The 21,741-nt window shown below is 40.3% G+C and overlaps 1 protein-coding gene across 6 annotated transcripts; it reads right to left on the bottom strand.

Moving 5' to 3' along the window:
• Positions 1-585: 585 nt before the first annotated feature.
• gramd1a (GRAM domain containing 1A) lies at positions 586-21,731 on the bottom strand. Of its 6 annotated transcripts, XM_062465269.1 has the most exons (22): positions 21,598-21,731; positions 21,086-21,225; positions 16,990-18,021; positions 16,143-16,181; positions 11,772-12,000; positions 11,340-11,360; positions 10,889-10,973; positions 10,657-10,760; positions 9,433-9,528; positions 9,069-9,149; positions 8,629-8,747; positions 8,003-8,294; positions 7,554-7,707; positions 6,829-6,975; positions 5,044-5,165; positions 4,354-4,496; positions 3,994-4,097; positions 3,535-3,738; positions 3,238-3,322; positions 2,440-2,547; positions 2,225-2,345; positions 586-1,894 (listed from the first exon to the last, which is right to left on the bottom strand). In XM_062465269.1, exons 3-22 carry the CDS (start codon positions 17,466-17,468, stop codon positions 1,793-1,795), a joined length of 2,835 nt encoding a protein of 944 aa, XP_062321253.1. In that variant the 5' UTR covers positions 17,469-18,021; positions 21,086-21,225; positions 21,598-21,731; the 3' UTR covers positions 586-1,792. The 6 variants fall into 6 exon arrangements, with proteins under 6 accessions (XP_062321253.1, XP_062321258.1, XP_062321254.1 ...); XM_062465274.1 differs by lacking the exons at positions 16,143-16,181; positions 16,990-18,021 and having other exon boundaries at positions 11,772-11,995; positions 21,086-21,198; positions 21,598-21,729; XM_062465270.1 differs by lacking the exons at positions 16,143-16,181; positions 16,990-18,021; positions 21,086-21,225; positions 21,598-21,731 and adding an exon at positions 20,084-20,472.
• Positions 21,732-21,741: the final 10 nt, after the last annotated feature.

The raw sequence follows: 21,741 nt of genomic DNA, 5'->3' as shown, positions 1-21,741 counted from the left end.
CCCCTTCACGACCAACCTAATGTCCCTCTGTCACCACCTAGACCTACAGTATATACCTGTATATATATATAATAAATAATACATTCTTTCATTACTCCTTATTGACCATGCACAGCAAGGCCCAGACTTCCACAGATGGTATTCAGTGCGCAGGGCAGCTAAATGAGGAAAGTGTGAGAATAAGTGGATGGTTAGGCTGGTGGAAAAGGGAAGTATTGAAGAAGACAAAAGTGTCAGAGCGGATAAATAGAACGCAGGAATGGGCAAGAATTAGATGACCTTTCAATAAACTAAAAGAAAATGAAAAACTACAAAATAAAGATATCAAAGGAAAAAAAACTATAGAAAATCTACATTTGAATCACAAAACGATAATACTGTATTCCCTTTGTCTTCATCCGGGCCTAGTGTTCTGGTTGGTCCTTTTAAAGTCCAGCCCAGCTCAACTACAAAGTACTGGTTTCCATGTACGTTTACCTGGTCAAGACTACAGTCACTCTGAACAGTTCAAGTCTTATTCCAATAATACAATTTTGAATTTTGAACTCAAGTAGATCAACAACAAAACAAAGACACAAACAAATAAAAAATAATACCAAATGTAATATTTGACTGAGGACTCTATTGCTACAAGATAGACACATACACGCATGCACCCCCTACAATTACTACTACTCTACATATTACTTAACATTCAAAGAGTGCTAGAATCACTGTTCTGTCATTATTGCTCTGATCGCCATCATTTAGACAATCATTTTGCTCTTTCTTGGTCCGTGCTGAACAGTAACAGAGCACAAAAAAAAAAAAAAATACAACCTTAATTATTATTATTGCAAGCAGGACGTGACTTTCTGAAAACAAAAGTAATAAATAATGCAGTCCTATGCTGCACTTGCTCTCTCACTTTCCAAACAATCCAATCACACAATAGACATTAAAATTGCAGAGGGAGTGTAAGATGAGTGTTCCTGTGGTCTTGGAGTTTATGTTGAGAAAAATCCCCATTGAAACAAAAAAGAAAAATCAAGAGAATGAGAAAGAGGGATGAGGAAAACAAGATTGAAAGGATCTGTCTCATGTCAGTGCTGGTAACAAGATATAATCCTCCTGGTCTTTGGAGGCATGGGGGGAATCACCAAACGAGAACCTACTCCCCAGCCAACGGCTTTAACTTGAGGCCAGGAAACCTACTACTACCAGGACTAGTATGTCCTCCACTGCCAAGTAAATGCTATCCACCCAGATACAAAAAAATATGTTTTTGTTCATCCTGCTCTGGGTCACAATGAAATGGACTGAGACTGAGAAAATATCCATGTTGAAATTAAGTTAGTTTCAAGTTGAGTCAGTTGGCTTTGAATGCAGTTCAACTCAATGGGAAGCTGGTTCGTAAACTGAAGATTGGTATGGTGTGAGGAGTTCAAGGACCGAGGACAGTGGAAACTCTCCCTCCTGTAGCCCAGGACAGACAGTACACGTGGTTGGCTCTCCATTCACTGCGTGTTATTGCTATAGTCCTGAAGGTTGTGGAAAAATGTGTTATACCTTTACAAGTCTTTCAGGCCAAACCCAGGTAGTTCATACATGACCTCCCCTTCTATATACTCAGTCAAGTTCTGTTTTAGTTCAAAGGAGGGAATGTAGGGCAGAGCCAAAAAGTGTGAGACGGTGTCTATGATTGACTGACTCTCTCCCTCATGCCACATCTCCCCCCCCATAGTTTTCTTCTCTATACTATGACTAACTGGACTCTTTTCTGGGTACAGGGGAGAGGGTGGCTGAGGCAGGCTCAATGCTCGGTGAAAGAGTCTGTGGGAGCATCTGAGGAGACGTCCTGCTGAACCTCTGGAGTGACGATGCCTTGATGGAGCTTTTCCAATGACTGCTTCATCTGAGGGAGATAGATGAGAGCTCAGATTCATGGACATATATACTGTATTAAACTTTTTTTTTTAATTAATGCAATCTCCTGTCTTTTTCAAATCACTTTGCCTCGTAATCTAGTGAGAATGAGTTGTAAACCTACTGCAATTTATAGGTTCCCGAATTCTGACAGTTTGTGGTTTCATGGGTGTTTTCATGGGTGTTGACTTTTTAAGCTAAATGAATGTGAGGCATTTATCCAACAAACAGCTGGAGAGCAGCTCATCTGCGCACACACAGGCCTTGATATCCACTCATGGGCTAGTGCAGAATTGAAAAAACACACACACACACACACCTGGTCTAGCAAGGTGACTGAGGACTGGAGTATCTGTTGCCATTTGCTGAGCTGCGCCTGGTGGAACTGTCTCTGTAGCTGCAGCACCTGGGCCCATTCTCCTGCAGACTGGGGCAGTGGGCTAGTGGGAGGGAAGGGGGAAGTATACATTAATGATGTTGAACTCATCATCATCATCATACCAAATAAAAAGTGTGATCAAATCTTCTAGTTACCTATCACTCAGGGAGTATGAATGCCATGTCTCCAGTGTGTGGGCAGCCCTCTCCAGGGCATACAGCTTGTAAAATAACAGCATGTTCAGAGCCACTAACACCACCAGACTGATGATGGGAGAGAGGAAGAAAGATAACAGAATGAGAAGACGATTTCTGAATAATGTATGAAAATGTAAGTATAAGGGAACACAAGGGAATAAGGGCTTGGTAAATGTCATATTGAGAAATGACAACTAGCCGAGGAATAAAGTAGATGATGCACAAAAACAAATGGCTTTTAATGACAAAGCTACTTACAAAACATGATGGATCCTACATAACATCTAATACATTTTTACATCCAAGCAGACATTGAGAGTCTGGTTCAATACAGTACCTGACACAGATCCTATGCATACAAAAAATGCAGAATTGAGAGCGAGAGAGAAAGAGAGGAAGAGAGAGAAAGAGGCAGACAGACAATTGGAATACGTTAGTATTTAGAGAAGACCAAATCACATGATGAGTCCACCAGCTCAAACAAGGAGTCAGGTTGAGGGAGTATATAATGAAAAGCTAACATTAAGGCTACACATTGACACCGTATCAGAAGGTATGGCATGAATGTGGTGGTTTTATAAGTTACTTATTTGTGAACTGATATTGTACCTGCATTTGAATCACATAATCTAGCAGCGGTGGTGTCTCAGGTCTAATTCATCGCATGTTATACTTAAACAGCCCCACAGTTCGTAGTAGTTAAATCGACACATATTACAAACACACTTATGTACACACACATGCATTACAACTCACATGAAGCTGACGATGAGCAGAATGGTGGAGACGCCGCTGTTTCCACCTCCGTGTGACATTTCTCCTAGCCTCAGATACTGTCCACCTGTACAACAAACCAGAGCAATGGCTTTACAGGCATATATAAATAATATCAAAGCTCAGTTCTAATGTCAATGCAGGGTTTTGACAGAGAGGAACAGGTAATGCCTGTTCTAATGCTTCAAGCTAGTGTGTGTGGAGTAATGTACACATCATTTGGGGCGTGTGACTTTCATCACTTCAGTTCCATCCCCAGTGTTCAACATATATACTTGCCAGCTTCTCTCCTGTCCCTCTCCTCTCCAATCCCTCCAAGATTCACTCCTTCCCTCTCTCGTTCAACCTGCCTTCTGGAGCAGGTGCGTTTGCGCCGGCGCAGTGCCGGGGGGGTCTTGGCTGCGTCAGCCCCCACCGCCTCACCAGTGGTTACGACAGTCACTTCCGACTGAAGGAGGGTTTCCAGCTTCAACACCTCACTCTCTGACGGTGGGAAGAACCACAAAGTAAACAAGTAGAACACAGTGTAAAGAGGTCAATTATTGGTCAGCTAGGTCCCAACCCTTGTCAGGAATTTGACTCCAATGTAAATATAATAATACATTTCAAGGTTATTTTACAGTGTTGTATTTTCATATGTTAATACACAACTAGTTTAAATTATTCACTTTTTGTTGAATAATTTTAACACTAGGGAGAGCAGGACTTGAGTTTCTTGAAGTAATGTGACTGACTAACCCATGTGTCTGTAATACTCCTCGATGCCACTCCAGGTGTTCTTCTCTATCAGGGCCTTGACTAGGCTCCACGGCTGCTTCCTGTAGCAGATATCTGAAGACACCCTGAAACCCAAATACTTCTGAATCAATACATCTTTACAGCACAATGTACAATCTGTCAATTACACTATATGAACATATTAAACTCTTACAACATAATTCCACAGTGAATAATAACCTAAGGCGCTTAATGAAGTTTTTTTTTTTTTAAGAAATACTGTAATACTCCAAATATGGGACTTCGGAAGAATAGTGATGAATGATCTGAATATCTAAATATCGATTATATTATTTTCATAGAGACAGTTCAGTTATCTACCTGAGACGGCTTTTGTGCTTGTTGACTGAGGTGAGGCAGTATCTGTGGACAGTGTAGAAGTAGTCCTGGTAGGGAATACCTGAGGTGATGACCTCAGAGTCAACTACAAAGCACTCTCCACGTGCACTGCTCTTATACAATGTCTGAAACATAAGAAAGGGAGCAAAGGCTGCCTGTCAGCTATACTAATAATATTTAAAATAATATTAGAAATTCACAGGCAAAGCTACCATTGTAAAATTTGACTTTGGGCAACACATTACATTAAGGTTATGTTATTAGGTTATATGTTAGGTCAGTGGTTCCCAACCCTGGTCCTCAGGGAACACCTGCCCTGCATGTTTTAGATGTTTCCCTGCTCCAACACACCTGATTCAAATGAATGGTCATAAGCAGGCTTCTGCAGAGCTGGATAACGACCCATTCATTTGAATCAAGTGTGTTGGAGCAGGGAAACATGTAAAACATGCAGGACAGGTGTTTACTGAGGACCAGGGATGGGAACTACTGTGTTAGGTTATGTAAAGTGTACAGATTTCTGACATCAATTGACATTTCTTTATCATTTAGTAAAATGTCCACCAAAAATTATTAACACTTACACGTTTTTATATAACAAGACCAAGCTAACGGTCATGAATAATTGGCTATGGAATAAATATACTCCATGGCCCTCGCTGTCAGACTGACCTGGGTCTCAACCACAGGGGCGGTCTTCGGTCCTAGTGGGTTGTTGATGGCGATGGTGTAGCTAAGCACCCGCCTGGTGTTCCCACTGCTGATGTCCTGCTGCCACTCCCCCACTGACAGGTCTGAGAGATGGGGAAGGTGGAAGTGAGCAAAGGAAGAAAAACAGATGTAAGACAGAGAGCAAGTCAAAAAAAATGTTGATAAGAGAAGGTGAAGAGGCCAAAAATAAATAAATACAATCCCACAGATATGAGAACGACATGGAAGGAGAGATGTGAGAGCGCAAAAGCAAACATTTTAGAGAAATGGTGGAGGAGAAAGGAGAGAAAGAAAGGGAGACACTCAACATGCATTCGCTGTGGAAATGCCCCAGTTAACGCAACACAATGCCCCAAAGCTAGAAGGGGGCACAGCCAGAGAGGCCACCAACCAAGTGGCTTGGCCCACATTAATAAACTCACACAAAGAAAGTATGTCTCTGAGAGCACAAAAAGAACATCATTTTATGCTTTCAGAATGACTCTTCATCAAACAACAATTTTGTTTAAGTGTTGGAAACAAAATAGGGAAGGAATCATTTATTTTGGTTTAAACCTAAATACAGGCTGGAAAGAGTAGAGTTAACACAGCGTAAACAAATACCCTGGGTGGCTCATTAGTGCTAATCTTGGAACACAGAAGTTTGTTCTTTGAGACCACAAACTCTCTGCACTGGAGGCAAAAAAATGCTGGCTTACGTTCTCAGATAATGTCTTTTCGTAAGTGACAAAGTGAATTTCTACTGGTGATAATTTTGTTTTCTAGCAATAACATGGAGCAGCTAAATGCTGATCAAGGGTGTTCAGTAAGTAAGCAGACTGCACAAAACTAAATTGATCCTTTGAAATCCTCAAAACTAACTCCTTTGATAACTTTAGGATTGTTAGTGTCCGGACAGGACGTATTTAGCATACCTTCCTATATAGTATAATTTAGTATAGTTTGATTTACTGTGAATGTGGAGTGCTGTTCAAGATTGTGTTTGTTAGTCAAGGAAGGAAAGAGGAACTGAACATGACCAGGTCATGTTATTGTTTTAGTTAAAAGCTCATTGCTCCCAATAACAGAAGTTTAATTCCTTAATGCAATGGGCATTTCAGCTTCCTATGCTGGACAGGATGAATGAACAGCAGTATCAACTGGCAGCTTTTAAATTCTGGGTTAGAACTTCCTTCGATAGAATTTATCAAATCAAGCATCATTGTCTTGCCTTCAGTGTTCACATGAATTAGTTAATGTGAGGTTGCTAATACACTAATGCACTAGTAGTCAACTGTGCGACCCATTCATGAAGGGTGTGTGAACTATGAATGGAATGCCTTCTTTTCCTTATATATATATATATGTCACTCACTACGTAGGGAAGGTAAAGCATTGAATATACAAATCTAACTGGTTAAAGTAGCTAGCTAATTTGAATTGTAAAGTCATTTACATTTTTCTAAAGTCTGATGTTTGAGACTTGGACTAGAATAATATTGAGGATGGGAAAGGTGGTGGGGGGGGACGACGACAGGAAAAGCAGTAACCTACATGTTTTCAATACATTGTATGACTTTATAGCAAAACGTGCTCAAGTTCAGTTTGTACATATATTTGCACCCCCAGTGTTACAATGTCAGTATTACAACGTAACTTTGAAAGACAAAGGTGTGGGAAAGAAAGGAGAAAGGAAGAGGTGATGCCTAAATAGTCTCGATTGCAGAGAGAAGCTTTACCAGGCCTGTGTGTGTTTGCAATACAGACCTGTGAAATGGCGCTGGGAAAAAAGGTGCTGGATGAAGTGTGTATCGGCGGAGAAGAGCAGGTCGTGGAGCTTGTCTACACTGATGTGCACTGCCCTGTTGATGTGCAGCCGCCCGCTCAGGTCAGCACAGAACGACTCCACCTCACCTGAGCATGAACAGGAAGGGGTTGGAATCATCAGCTAATACAGACAGTTGTCCTAACAAACTCTCAAGATTTGACTTGAAACGGAACCCTTCTGAACCCTGTCTCCGCAATGAAACTTAACCAGTTGTCTCATACCATAAATGAGATAGCAGAAACATCATGAACACAACTTTGGTTGAGGTCAAGACCACATTATGGATAATGGTCTTATATATCAAGGCTATTTTGTAATGTTTAATAATGCATTCCTTTAGCAGATGCTTTGATCCAAAGCAACATAGAGGGGAGATTTGAATCTTTGAATCTTAATCTGCAGTCAAATGCTTTACAACTAAGCTGTACCCATATAAGGTTATGTAAGCTATGTCTGGTCTATACTGTATGTGTTTCAAATATCAGTAGTCTAAACTGACAACAGACACTTCACTGATCTACAAAAGGAAGATAGGTAAGTTGAGACCAACCCCAAGGGGGGATGGTGAGGAATTCATTTGATCTCCCATGTTTTCATAGTCTGAAAACAAAATCAGTGTGTTTCTATGGAACTTAACTGATTTGTGGGACAGACAGACACTCACTTTCTTCCTGTGTGTCAGAAGAGTTGCTAGGGTCAGTGGGAAGTTCCTCGTCATTAGTGATGTCCAATGACGAGAGGTTTCCCAGACTGGTGGCTGAAGGGGGCAACATGTGATTGGTCGACTCGGACAAGCTGTCCCCACCCTCCTCCACATTCTGAGGATAAAGAAGCATAATTCATTACCACATGGTTGCTAGGGAAATGACACCAATCTTAACTGCAGTAATCGTAAACTGGTGATATTGTATTACATAGTTTGTTAGAACATATGTAACACATCTACATACTCAACACAGCGTGATTTTCATCAATCAAAACTGACAGTGATTTACAGTAAATAACAATGCATGTTTGAGACACATCACTAGTTACGGGTGTATTTTTCTTACAGGATGAGACACATTAGGCAACACTCGTGTGTGTGTATGCATTTATGTGTGTGCAACTTACAAAAGAGGTGGTGGTAGAGGTGGGGGCAGAGCTTGTGTGGGTGGGGGGAAGCGAGCTTTGAGAACTGGGGGGATATGGCTCCAGGGGGTCTGCGCTCAACTGGCGCCCTGCCAAGAGGGGGAGCTCCAAAGGCAGACAGGGAGAGACCATACTAGGGGGGAAGGAGCCCCCAGCACTGGCCAAAAGCGGGATGGCAGCCTCACAGGGCACCAGGGAGGGGGGAGAGCTACCCAGGGAGGGCATAGCTACAGAGCCAAGATCCAAAAGGTCTGAGACAGACTCATCTCCTGGCCTGTGGGAGAGACAAAAGGATGGGTACAGAGTTAAGGATGGGTCCAGAGTTGGGGGGGTGGGAGAAGATTATGAGAGGTGGGTAAAGTAGAAAAAGAAAAAGAAAGTGATCAGGGAGAACAAGGGAGGGAGCGGAAATAAAAGTAAAAGTGACCAAAGAGATGAACAGTGAACAGAGAGAGACTAAACTAGATGAATGCATTAAATAAGTTTATTTTGAAGGATCATCAGCACTTAGGACAATAAAATCAACACACAAATGTAATCAAATTAAAATAACATGTTCAATAACATGCCACTTACACACACACAACACACTTATAGTACTGACTCACAATAGGCCGTTCATGTGTTCAGTGGTGGGTGCGACATAGTCATCATCTTCACTTGTGAGGCCCAGCTCTGTTCCATAACACTGGTGAACTATATGCCACAGCTCCTTTGGCGAAAGGGGCTACAGACACAAATTAAAAATGTCACAAACACTGAACCTGTGACAAAGCCAAATAAAAATGATTGACTATCTTACATCACCCAACTATGTTTCTTACTATCTGTCATTCATCTGAGATGATACTACAAAGTAGAAACACTTTGAATGGCCTGAAGTCTTATCTAATGTGTCTGGATGAGACTTCAGCTGTGGACTCGATTCTGCTCTTAATTACTCGCACACAATAGAACACATAGTTGAGTCATGAAGGGTTTACTGGTTACTGACTTGGAATTAGACTCATATTTATTACACACACAAACGAGAATGTAAAGGTGTTACCTTGTCCATTAGTGCATTCTGCCACAGCCTGAAAATCATCATGTAGCTGCGATCCCTCGCCCCGAAAGAAGTGAAGAAGTGCTAAGACAATGACAGAGTGACAGAAGAGTCATGAAGAAGTCAGAAAAGGAGAGAAAGAGTATTCTTTTGATTATATTTTGTCCAAGCAGCATACTTGTTGTACATGGTATTACAACATAATCAAAGTTATATATATATATATATATATTATTATTTATTTTTTTACATCTTCCCACAACTGTCATATCGCTGTGACATTTTTCTCACATGAAATTTGATGATTTCTCAAGGTAAAACCCCACAAAAATATAGCAAGTAAAAAGCTGAGTCTCCGGAAACTCACTTTATCGTGATCAGTGCTGATCTGGATGGCATTGGGGATGAGCTTGGCAGTTTTCTCCTTGGTCAGGGTCGTCACGTCCTTCAGCAGGATGGTGATCTAAAATACCAAAAGAGAGAAAGTACAGCAGAAGATCAAGGATTAGAACTGCATAGTTCTCAGAGTATTTTGGTGGTCAAGGAACAGTCTTGTCTTTGCTAGCCACATTATCGCAACCACCAGGTACAGACTCCTGACTACTACAGTGCAAAGACAACTCCTCAATGACAGCAGTGCATTATACAGTACAGCAAATCAATGACATAAGTTCAATTAGCGTTATGAAACTAATGCAATTAGTGTATCTTGAATAAATAACGGAAGTGTTGTAACAAATAAATGATTTGGTGTTTGATGTTGTATATTTCTATAGAATACAGTCATAGGTTACACCTATGACAAATAGAGATCATTCATTTCTATTTTAACACACATTTCCTTCTTGGCAAAAGCAATGCATGTTTTGGACACAAGTAGTATCTACATTTTCTTTTATCTTTGTGCATGTGAAATAGAAATGTGCAGCAGGTCAACACGCACAGGCTTGTTTATTTAGCGAAAATCGTGTTGGGCCAGGGAATGTCGGATAGATAGCTAGAGAATGTTTGCATAATCAGCATCACTATCCCTGGGTCATGTACATTTAAAAATAAGAATGTGGCATTCCATTCACAGTTTACACACCCAGCATGAGTTTTTCACATAGTTTACAAGAGGTCATGTGTCGCAAACAACGGTAAAAAACAACAACTGAGACATGGTATTTGAAAGGATTCAACACTGTGCAGTCAGCCTACTTGCCTACATGATTAAACTTGCCTACTTGATGAACCTTGTTGAAATCTACTTCTAGCTGCTCTGTTTCTTGTTGGTAGAAATTCCCTTCAACATGTCTGGAACAAGGTGCACTTAGTAAAGAAGTGTCTTAGGGGCCAACTGTTTTTTTATATTCTGAGAAAAAAAGTTACAATTTCTAAGAATTAAGTCAGAATGTCAGGACATATCAATGATGGGGCACCCAGTATTTTGGGCCAAGCTAGAATATCTAGATATTTCATGGAAAGAGCAGTACACTCTGTGTACTGCCCAACTGTGTACTGTACACTTTACTGTAAATAATGTCCTACATCTAAAGTAAAGTGTGCAATTGGGTTGGCATATACACTATACTGTGTATGTATGACTCACAGTGGTCTCCCAGCGAAAGATATTGCTGTAGAAGCAGAGCCAGTTTTCAGACAGGTAAAGACGGCCCTGGAGCAAGATGTCCTTCTGCAGTGCACACGAGTAGTCTGTGGAGGAAGAGAAGGCTGTAAACATCCGTTGTTTCCATCTGACACCAAACCATTGTTACAGGTACAAATGAAAGATGGGGAAAAAAAGAGTTGCCACCTCACACGCACAGTCTTGTATGACTTACCCACTATGAGTCTCTCAGTCTCTGGAAGTTTCTTGAAGAGCTTACGGAAATCCTCGTTCCGTTGTTTGTAAGTGGGACTGAGAACCTGTGAAAAAGAGGGAGGAAAGTAGAGATAAAAAAAATAGCATTAAAAAACTGAGATAACTTTTTCATTACTCGAAAGCTAAAACTGACTGGCTTTTTGTAGTTGTTAAAAATTAAATAAATAAAAAAACGTCATAAATGAAGGCATTAGAGAAAGTTTGATTCTAAAATGCAGCACAGTCAGGACTAGAGTTGTGGCAAAAAAAAATCTGTGTAAAGGGGAGCAAGACATAGGACACATAAACTCTGTTCTAAACATTGACTGACCCTATTTTATCGTTTCAAACTGTTTTACTCTCTCTACAGAGTGCCACCAGCAGAAAAAAATGTGTACAACCATCTAATGAGGGCTATATTGAATACTTACATTGTACCAGCTCTGCATTTTCTGAAAATGAGAGAACAGCACATGACTAATGATGAACAGCATCAAAACCTTGTATTTGATTTTTTTTTATAACAGTCTAGTAAAGGGAGAATCTTTACATAGGCTACACATACAGCAAATTGATACTTGAATGTGACCTCTGCACTCAAACTGTTGGTAAACTATCAGGCTATATCTAAGCCTGGAGCTGCCTAGCAAGAATTTCTGTCAATGTCTCATCATCATTGTTTCATCAGGTATTCTTCAAAGTTTTAGCTACTATCAAACACAACACTCCATTAATGACCACACAATCAACACTTAACATTGCGGCAGTTAGTGGGGCTGCAAACAACTACTATGACAGGAAATGCTACCAGAGCATCACCAGACCAATATTTGAATAGTTGCTATTAAGCTCTGGCTCTGTACCTTAGCATTGCGGCTAAAGTGGCGAGATGCAAGGGGGTAGGCAGAAGTAAGGGAGGAGGCAGAAGGAGCAGGGGTCTGTGGACTGTCCAACCCCCCACTTCCTCCTCCTCCCCCACCACTGCGCTCCCCCCCACCTTCACCTGCTTCGTTGGTTTTGCCACCACCCAAGACTCTCCGTCGCAGAGAGGGGGAGCTGCCGGGGGTGCTGCGAGGAGAGTTACTGGCTGTACTAAGGAGAGGAGGAGAGAGAAGAGAAAGGGCAAAATACAATAAAGTATCTTATTTATCATGACATTTATTTACATGGAAAATACACTAAGGTAATCTAATAGCCTAGTTTGCAAATCCATTTACTAGGAATTATGCATGCTTCACACTGTGCATGCTTCCTTCACATGAACTGTTCTTTTTTCAATTACATGTACAGTAAGTTCTTAACATCCTTCCCACTACAGAAGGACAATTACATAATACCACATTCAGCCCAAGGAGCACATGCATTATGCTCATGCTTATAATAAGGTAAATGTTTAGCATATGACTTGTAAAATACAGTATGTGTCAATTTCCCAGTGAATTATTGTTGATTACAACAGTTCCAACTCCATACAAACCAGGAATTGGCAATTGAACACCAAACTCTTTAAAGCATACTGATTTACTGTAAGGTACACTTAACTAAAACACATTTTTAAATGTGCAATTTTAAAATCACACAAATGGAAGTAGCCGTTGCTCTGACACTGCATATGGACCTACCGGGTTTTTTAGATATTTTATCTTCATACATCTTGTTTTGCAATTTTGCTTAAAAATGTTTACCCATGAACATTCAAATGCTGGCTTATTACTGTAGTTGCTTCTTACTTTACTGTCTTATTCTCTTTTACTTTCCATCTCCTTGACCATCTCTAGTTTCTTAAGCAAAATTGGCATTAGTAACAACACGTGGAGTAGAAAGAGTAGTAACTCCAGACTAAAAGTTGTGAATCTTAATACGGAGTCAGAGGCAGTGGTCAAGAATATCGGCAATAAAGCAGCAAAAAATTGTAAAAAATCAAATTTAAATAAATATATATGCATACATATAAAATAATAATAAGTAAAAACTCAAATCATCAACTAAGTGCAGTAGAACTTGACGCACCATTGCATGACATCGAGCACCAAGACTACCTCCAAGGAGATTACAGTAGAGATGACCTCCTTCAAAGACACCGTTAACAAGCTTGTTGTGGCCACTCACGAAGAATCCTCGCGTACCCGTTAGAATCTGTGTCAGTGTGTTTCCAACTAAATCCTCCACTCTAGCTTGAAACATTTAGAAAGGCAACATGTTACGTTTATTCTTAGGCTACAGCAGTCTGGCATAAAGCGCAAAGGCATCAAGACATGGCGTGAGTTAAAATAATGAAGAAAAATCAATAAATAACAGCGGGACAACTCGTTTTACAAGCGACACAAAAAAGGTAGAATAAGGCATTACACATAGGTAATGGCAGGTGATGCTTGCAATCTACCTGAGAGCAGGATGTGATCAACAAAGACATGGACGATGGTCTTTCTGAGGAAATGATATGGGCGTTAAGGCTCTGTTATGGCCGACTGAATAATATGATGAACCGACAGAGCACCAGCAACCCAGAAGTATGTACATGTTCCAGACCCCGTCCTGATTGTGCATCCCAATCACAGTTCCAACCATCTAATTTTCCCGTAGGATTAGGGATAGGCTACCATATATTGGCTTTAACCATACCGAACGCACAAAGAAATAAGTAAACAGAAGATTGACGAATGACTTGACCGCCCATTAAATGTATTTCCACGTTACTTATTGACAGTCAACACGTTAACAGTATTTAAGAATCATAATCACTTACTCGAACATATGATGAGGTGTTCGCTTTTAACCTGATGTCGTACACGCTTGTTTACTGTGTCAATATGGCACCGGGATTGTGTTCAGTGCAGTGAGCCAGCAGACGCTTCACTGTCCGTTCTTCTGATGTCTGTTTCGTTTGGATTGAAAAATTATCTGCGAATGGAATCACGTCCAAAACTCACTGCCAGATTTAGCTTTCCATCACAGAGAACTACTTTACGCAGCCATGTACCCGACTAACGCAAGGGGTTACATATTCAATTGACGTTGCTGCGCCCATAATCCCTGCGTAAAGGGGGGTGGGGGGGGCGGGGGGGAGGGAGGGGGCACCGCGCGAGATACCTACCACATAGGCTACTGAAACTGCTATCGTTGAACTGAACCTCATGGTTAATCTACATGGACCGGTATTAGGCTACCTTGGCCCAAGTTTACAGCATAGAGGAGCCACCCTCAAAATGTACCTGACCAGAACTCTGAATTTGAAGCTAGGGTCTACTGTAATCCACACTGGGCTCAGGCAGTCCAACATCTCCCCTATTTCTCTCTATCCCTTTAATCTGTTTTTCTGAGGATCAGGAATGGCAGCCATAATCTCTGCAACCGTGAAGCAAAATGGAATGACAAAATATATTGAGAAAGAGCACACTAATAAAGAAAGGATAAATTAACTATCCGTTTTTTCAGTCAGTATATGAAGGGCAAATTGTAATACATTATTGTTCCAAATAGAAAAATACATCCTTTTAAAATGGGAGGGATGGCAAATCGCTATAAAGAGATCACAAGTCTTTGAGCTCATTAAGAGAGTAGTGCTGTAGGTCTGCACACAGCACATTTTCGAGGTGAGCATTCTGCTGAAGCCAGGACCTGTGCCTGGATTGATTACTTCACTTATCTAATCTATAGGCCACGTTAACTGAGTTTGCAAACCCCCCAAACAGCTACAGACATTTTCAAGACAGTTTGCACACAATGGCAATACAGACCATCAAGTCAGAAAAATTATGAAAATAGATCAGTCGGGTATCAGTCAGCCAGGTGAATACAGAATGTTCTCTGATAAACAAATAACAATGAAATACCAAGCAAGCATGGCTGCAGTCAGGAATATTGAGCTGCATTGTGTGGTCTGTAGAGTAAAATAGCCTTGGAACACCTCCCTTCTATACAATCAGTGTATTTTCTACCTACCCCATAAGCCACCGCTGCTGACCCTTTCAGTCACTGACCCAATGATCAGTCTCCTCAGGTTTAATAGTCGACCATCCTCACCCCATCTGTGGGACTGTACGCTACCCCAATAGCCCCGATTAATTGTATGAAATAGTTTCCTTCCAAAAATATGGTTAAACTTACATTTTCTTTGTGTTTCCTTGCATCAATGGGTAGGCTACAAATTACCCCAGTCACCCCTACAATGACAGAGGAAAGGTCTGTGTCTATTGTAGATTAGGCTTACTTTGGCATGGTCATTTAATGTTTGTCATAATCAAAATTCTCTCGTAAGAAGGGAGATGGGTTCTCAGACATGGACTTTCTAAAAACATGATTTTTTTTTTAAAACCCAGAAAATAACATTTTATAGTTATTAAATCAGTCAAAGAGCAATGTTCTGATGATAGATTTGTTAAGATGCAAAGCCTTTATAGTTGTAGAGCTTGAAGAGATTATGTACTGTAAGATTGGTAATTTATATAGCCTTAACACAGCCTCAAAAATGACCTTCTAAAAAAGGCTAACTTTATGAAGTGCATTAACAGTCTTTACAAGCCACAACTGTAAATCCCTTCTAAATTCTACCACTTAGTGAATACACAATCTAAAACAGCATTTAAAATGTATGCAATTTGTCTATTATATAAAAGTATTCAAATAAGTAAATAATCAATGCTTCATTAAAGAATATAGAAAACTGGGTCAATAAACTGGTGGGTAAATGACAAGAACAAAGCTACAGCTGTTCATGCAGAGGATAGGAAAAGGCCCCTCTCGCTTCCCAGATAGCCCTTTGACAGGCCCATACTGCAGCACCAACAGAGACCCACATCCATTGGACAGAGATGACATCACCAGCCAAAACAAGGCCTCCTATTGGCCAGCAGTGATGTCATGCATCATAAGCAGAATGTGTGGTGTATAAATCGAGTCTCTTGCTCCTTATGAATGGCTAGGCTATGCTTGTAATACTGCTCAATATTTTTCCAAGTACTTTTGGATATCAGCCTTTTGTTTTGCAACCAAGCTCCACTCCATCTATCCACTAGTAATATTCTATTTATTCATCAGAGTGTAGGCTGTTATGTCGTCAGAACAGAGTAATATCTATTACAACACAAGAAAAATGCTTTTGTACAGGTATATCTGAAATGTGATCTCTGTACTGTGTATAGCCATGCATGACCCCACAAGCATGCATACCCAACATAATCAACTCCGACTAATTCGATTTTAACATGATCATCTCGCCAGGGTTCTGTGTTTACCTAATGGTCATCTTGTCTGACTGTTTTAAACTGCCATTACTGAAAATGAAAGTGAAGTACAACAAATTATTTAAAGGCTTTCCTGTTGGACAAGTATTAAAATCACTTCCCCATTTTGTCCTGTTATTGTGCAATCCAGTAAGTAATTCACAATTAGCTAGATAGCCACTGAACTAGCATTAGTCTTATAAGCAAGTTTATTGATAGTAATGTTTGTCATTAAGATTCTGAGCGATTTATGGAAATGTAAACTAACTAAAACCTTTAAAAGATATCTGCCCCCTTTTAAAGACTCCTGCTACTGACTGGTACACCCTTTGTTGATGATAAACTTGTCTAACATACTAGTGTGATCACGGAGATGTAATACATGTAGTCTGTGGATGATCACTATTTACCCAAGCAGCGAACAGACTTAAGCCTGACCTACACAGACAGTCTAAGAAGATTTGTACTTCTTAACTGGATCTGATAAGTTTGTCTGTGTAGACAAGCAAAAGTCTGAGTTCCATCCAGATCTGAAAATGTGTCAGTTGGTCCATTGAGATGAGACTACAGTAGTCCTTATAAAAGTAACTCTGCAACTCTTCCAATAAGATCTGGCCACGCTGGTTCCATACTGACAATCTGAAAAGTTACCAGACTCAATGTCTCACCATATTGCACTCCTTTAAAAAAATAAAGGTTTCAAGGTTGTGAGACCTTTCTGGGAACTGACCAACTCTGAGATCTGGAAGGAGTGTAAGATTTGAGGCTATCCAGACAGCCTCACAAATCTAAAACATTCTTCGCAAAATATGCCATGTGGAGACATTACTAAGCCTTGGAGGGGGAGAATGGCACTAACCTGCAACTGTCCCCGTCAGAGTCCCTACTCAGCAGACTCCGGAGGGACCAGCGGGAGTGCTGGCTGGTCGATGAGCTACGCGACCAAGACGAGCGAGATGGTGGCAAAAGTTGACCGTGTGAGGGTCCATCTTTAGCAAACTCCTCCCTCTCCTTGTGCCGGGCTTGAGAAGGGGAAGGTAAGGGACTTCTCTGTTTAGCATTCTTATTCTGACCCCCATCCTGCTCCTCTTCTTCTACCTGTGTTTTCACCAACTGCTGTTCATATAAGTCCACCTGTTGTTTCTCTTTATTGCTTCTCAACTTGGTGGAGGTCCTAATACGGTGGGGGCGTTGCTGGTGATGACGTCTGGGGGGTCGTGGGCTTGGTGAGCGGGACCAGGACTCAGTGTCAGAGGATGGGGGGAGAACAGTCAGTGTAGGGATGGGATGCGTCATTGTGCTAGCTTTTGGTCCCACTGAAGACAACATCATTATCATTCTTAAAGCTCTAGCCACCCGTTTGTCATCTCAAATCCTGATTAAGAGGGCCTTTAGAGAGAAATTGGTTGGAGGTTCCAGTCAGGGTAACAGCTCCAGTTCCAGGGAGAATGTTGGTATAAGATGTTCCCATCAGCCAACAACTTCTCTTCACTGCTTTTGGTCAAGGTCCAAAGTTCCATCAGCGTTTCCTAAATTCAATTCTACAGTCTTGTTTATGCCCCCCAAAAATGTTTTTATACTTTATCAGCTGATGTCTCATCTAACCACTTCACTATAGTGATGCAGCAGTAACATATACGGTTGTAGTAGGGGGGAAAATGTCATCTTCACTCTCTAAAATGTCCTTCTTTTGAGAAATATTTGACAGTTAACCTGCTTTCTGGAAATACTGTTCTCTTCATCCGTTGCCTGCGGTTTTGTCCTCTGCACATTTCACTTAGTTTAGAGTCTTCTCTAAACTCGTGTCTCTGCCCGTTCTTTTTTTGTTGCAGTGTAGGCCTAAACAGTGCTTCAGTTTCATTACTGCAAAAGTTGAACAGAAGAGATATGGCTGGAAAGAATAAAGCCTTTACTCATCAATAGTTCTCGTTCTCCCTGACTAACCACATATAAAAGGGCCTCTTTCAGGACACTGCCTACATTAAAACATTTAAAATTAAACATTCCACTAAGGCTAGATATTTTGGGAAGTCTTCTGTTGTCTGACACTCTCATAAAGACCAGTTGCTGGCTCACAGGCAATCACAGACATTTTAAAGCAGATGTTATATAGTCAGATAAATATACAGGTATTTATAGAAGTTCAACTGTTCATTTGCATGACTTGTTAATTTGGATTTTGCAGCTTTAGCTCCCTTTTGATATTAAAACAGTATTCCGTTTGACCTCTAGGTCACAGTGCTACATGGCAAAAATGATGACATCCTTCCAAATACTTCCAAGAAAAAAACATTATATGATAGAACAGTGGTTCCCAAAGTAGGGGTCGGGACCCCCCCGGGGGGGGTCGCGAGATGATTTCCAGAAATCAAGGAACATTTTAAAACAATTAGAAATAGCATATTTTAGCCATGCTGGGGTCGCGAGTCACTGGCACCATTATTTTAGGGGTCGTGGGCTGATATGTTTGGGAACCCCTGTGATAGAACACTATTACTGACAGTAATGTATAGGCTACATAACGCCTATCTTGCAAACCATAAATAAGATTGCAAGGGACATGAACAATGCCACCATGGGTAGAACTATATGGGTAGAACATTTCTGGAACATTTCCCAAAGGTTTCCTGGAATATTTCACGATACATGTTTCTTCTGTCATTCATTCATTGCAGGAGTCACAAGCAAAATGTTTACAGTTGTAATTGGGTGTAATAAAAAATGTATTTTAACCTACAGTAACCTTTAAAAGGTACAATAGGTTAAAAAGAAAGGAAAAGAAAAACGTTTTGTCCCTATGAACATGTTGTGAAAGCGAATGAGTCCCGCAGCGAGTTGTTTAGCAACACTGACCGTTAACTGCTAACTGGAATACCAATTTCAGATTTTCGGAGTTACCCACTAATTTCCAGACAATTATGTTCCAGCAATCCTGTTCCTGAAATATTAAAAACCATTGTCAATCAAACTCGAGCTGGGGTAAAGCGTGAAAGTTCAGGTAAGATTTGGAGGCTCTGTTTCTCATATCTGAATTGATTTAATATATAGTGCCCTAAGGTAGGCCTAGGTGGAAACTACAGATAAAGTTCATTTGAGAGCCTGGGATAACAGTCCAATTTCATAGTGTGGATTCAGTGGAATTACAATTCACTGCATGCTATTTGCATGCTTAAATCGAATCATCCGTTATTTACAACACCACATTGATTTACTGGAAGACAATCAAGCGGAACCCCTGGATTTAGCCCAAAGTGCACATGCATTCTGAAGCTTGATTTGATGAGGTGAAGATATGTAACAAATGTCAAATAGTGGCTAGTTCTAACTCACTAGCTAGTGCGTGACCATGGAGGGAGAACTCCAATGTAAACAAATTCCAATGCGGGTACCACTGAAGCCTAAAACAAAGGGCATTCAGGATTGACAGCGACTACAGTAAGTATTTACTCATCTGTTTGAACAAGAGCAATCTTGGCATGGCCTTGTTTACTCAAGGTAATCTATCGTAATCCAGGTCAGACCTTTCCTCCTCTGGCTTTCTGTTTTCACACAGCCACATCGTAAACTAGCTATAAAAAAGGATTAAAAACCATCTAATAAATTGCATGCGGGTTTACAATACATCAACTATCCGACGGTCAATTGAAATTATATTTTGAGTGTATCTGTTGCGGATAGGCTAATGCATGTCAGCTGTCACCAAAATAAACTGGATGTAGCCATTATCCTCAATTTTGAATTAAAACATATAGACAAACAACATAGCCTATGCTAGAAGAAGGGTTTTTACAGTACCCTTTACTTACTCTTTTACTTACCAAAAATAATGCTAGTCTAGTAGCTAGAGCTTGGCTACTAAAGATGTACAAATCATGACTGGTTTTGCCATAGCTTCAGAAACAAGCGTCTGAGTTGTTAGCTAGCATTAGCTAGCTGTATATTTCAGTTCCTACCTCCCATTTGATGAATTTCCCCCATTCCGAATGTCCTGCTCGGCTTCGCAAACAAGCCGAGTGACGGTGCGAGATGTAACGATAAAATCCCCTTTTTCACAGGAACACATCAGCATCCTATTTACTTGCAAAAAGAGGCTAGACTAGCTGTACTAGCTCTAGTTATCTAATCTATCGAAGCGTACTGTAGCGGCTCAATACAGCACAGGTTCCCAGCATTAGCCTACCCCCCAAGACGGATGACTACCACTATCATTAAAGTAATGTATGTCGAACTATGTCAAATATGTTTATTGTTCAAATATATCGATCTAGCCATGAATAGCTGGCTGGTTGGCTAATTTTAGAATTTAGCCACCGTCTAGGCGACCAACAATAACTTTTTTTTGTTGATGTACTATCGTACAACGGAATCAACAACGCAGTCGCAAAATAAGTTTAGACGGGAGGGTCACCGAAATATGGAACCGGAATGTAATGGTATTAAATATTCCAAGTTTTATTTTAAATGTGTTTATATATGTATACATATTTATTTATTCGCCTCCTTTGTTACATATAGGTTTAAATATCAACAATGGTACGTAACTTGGGTAGCTAAAGTGGTGCCATAGACTAGGAACCCCTGTTAAAGAACTTTGTGGTACAGTCTGGAAAAAATAACGGGTTCTAAAGATGGGCAGAAATGTAAACCAATTAGAGGTGACTTGGTACTGGAGCTGGATAATCTATTGGTCGAAATCATCAGATAAAAATCGTCAATAATCTATCATTTTAATGGACTGTATATGTGAAAATGACAATTTACATACTGTGTTAATATGAAGAGAGCTGCTTTTGATCAAACTAATAAAAACTGTGACCATGGCATATCCAGTTTTTAACAGGTTTTGCAAATGACATTGGACCCTGGACGGCATTGCTATTTTACAGTAAAATTATATATATAATTACATTATACAATAATGACTTCATTTTCATTATACATGTCAGGTACCTCACCTTTATAATTCTGGTCAATTGTTGCAATGTAGTGATCCTCTGCATTTCCACTGTCTCACAGTGACTTCCAGTCCATGCAGAATGTGCCAGAGCTTAGGACAGGTCACCTTGTACTGACATTAAAGCAGGGAGAAGAAATACTGACACACGGAACAGCATTGATAGGGTTATTAGAACCTGGGCCAAAGACATACAAGCTAAATGTAAATAATCCTGGTAATAAATCAGTTATAGTTGGTTTAACAGGACAAAAAATACAAATAGCCCACTCAATAATATTATTTTTTAAGATTTAGGTAGAATTGATTAAACATATTTACTCTATAACAACATGTCAGAGGAGACAATAGGACATCACCTCAGTATGCAAATGCAATTTTAACTCAAAGGCTTAGAAAATCCCCCAAATAAATAGCCTATAATAGCATGGTTCTACAATTAATTAGCAAAAATAATGTAAAATATTATATGTTTTTAATAAAAGTAACATCCAACCAAGAGAAATAGCCTACCTTTCCCATGGTTAAATAGCAATTTTCAGTCAACTGCAGTCCATTAGACATTGCGTATTTCTTCAAAATAAATTAGATTCAAGACTGTCATAGGTCTGTTTTACTGAACTGGCTATGGTCCATCCCACCAGGTCACAAAACGTG

Source organism: Osmerus eperlanus, chromosome 7, assembly GCF_963692335.1.
Source record: "Osmerus eperlanus chromosome 7, fOsmEpe2.1, whole genome shotgun sequence".
Lineage (NCBI taxonomy): Eukaryota > Metazoa > Chordata > Actinopteri > Osmeriformes > Osmeridae > Osmerus > Osmerus eperlanus.
Note: the sequence above shows the minus strand (reverse complement) of the source record. Positions and strands in the feature narration are given on the sequence as shown.

What these genes read in the sequence shown, in the direction of transcription:
- gramd1a (XM_062465269.1), bottom strand. Translation starts at nt 17,468, where the DNA reads ATGATAATGATGTTGTCTTCAGTGGGACCAAAAGCTAGCACAATGACG. An exon ending in CCCCTGTGGTTGAGACCCAG is followed by an intron (nt 4,497 to 5,043) that starts GTCAGTCTGACA and finishes CTTATGTTTCAG; the next exon opens with ACATTGTATAAGAGCAGTGC. An exon ending in GGAGTATTACAGACACATGG is followed by an intron (nt 3,739 to 3,993) that starts GTTAGTCAGTCA and finishes TCCCACCGTCAG; the next exon opens with AGAGTGAGGTGTTGAAGCTG.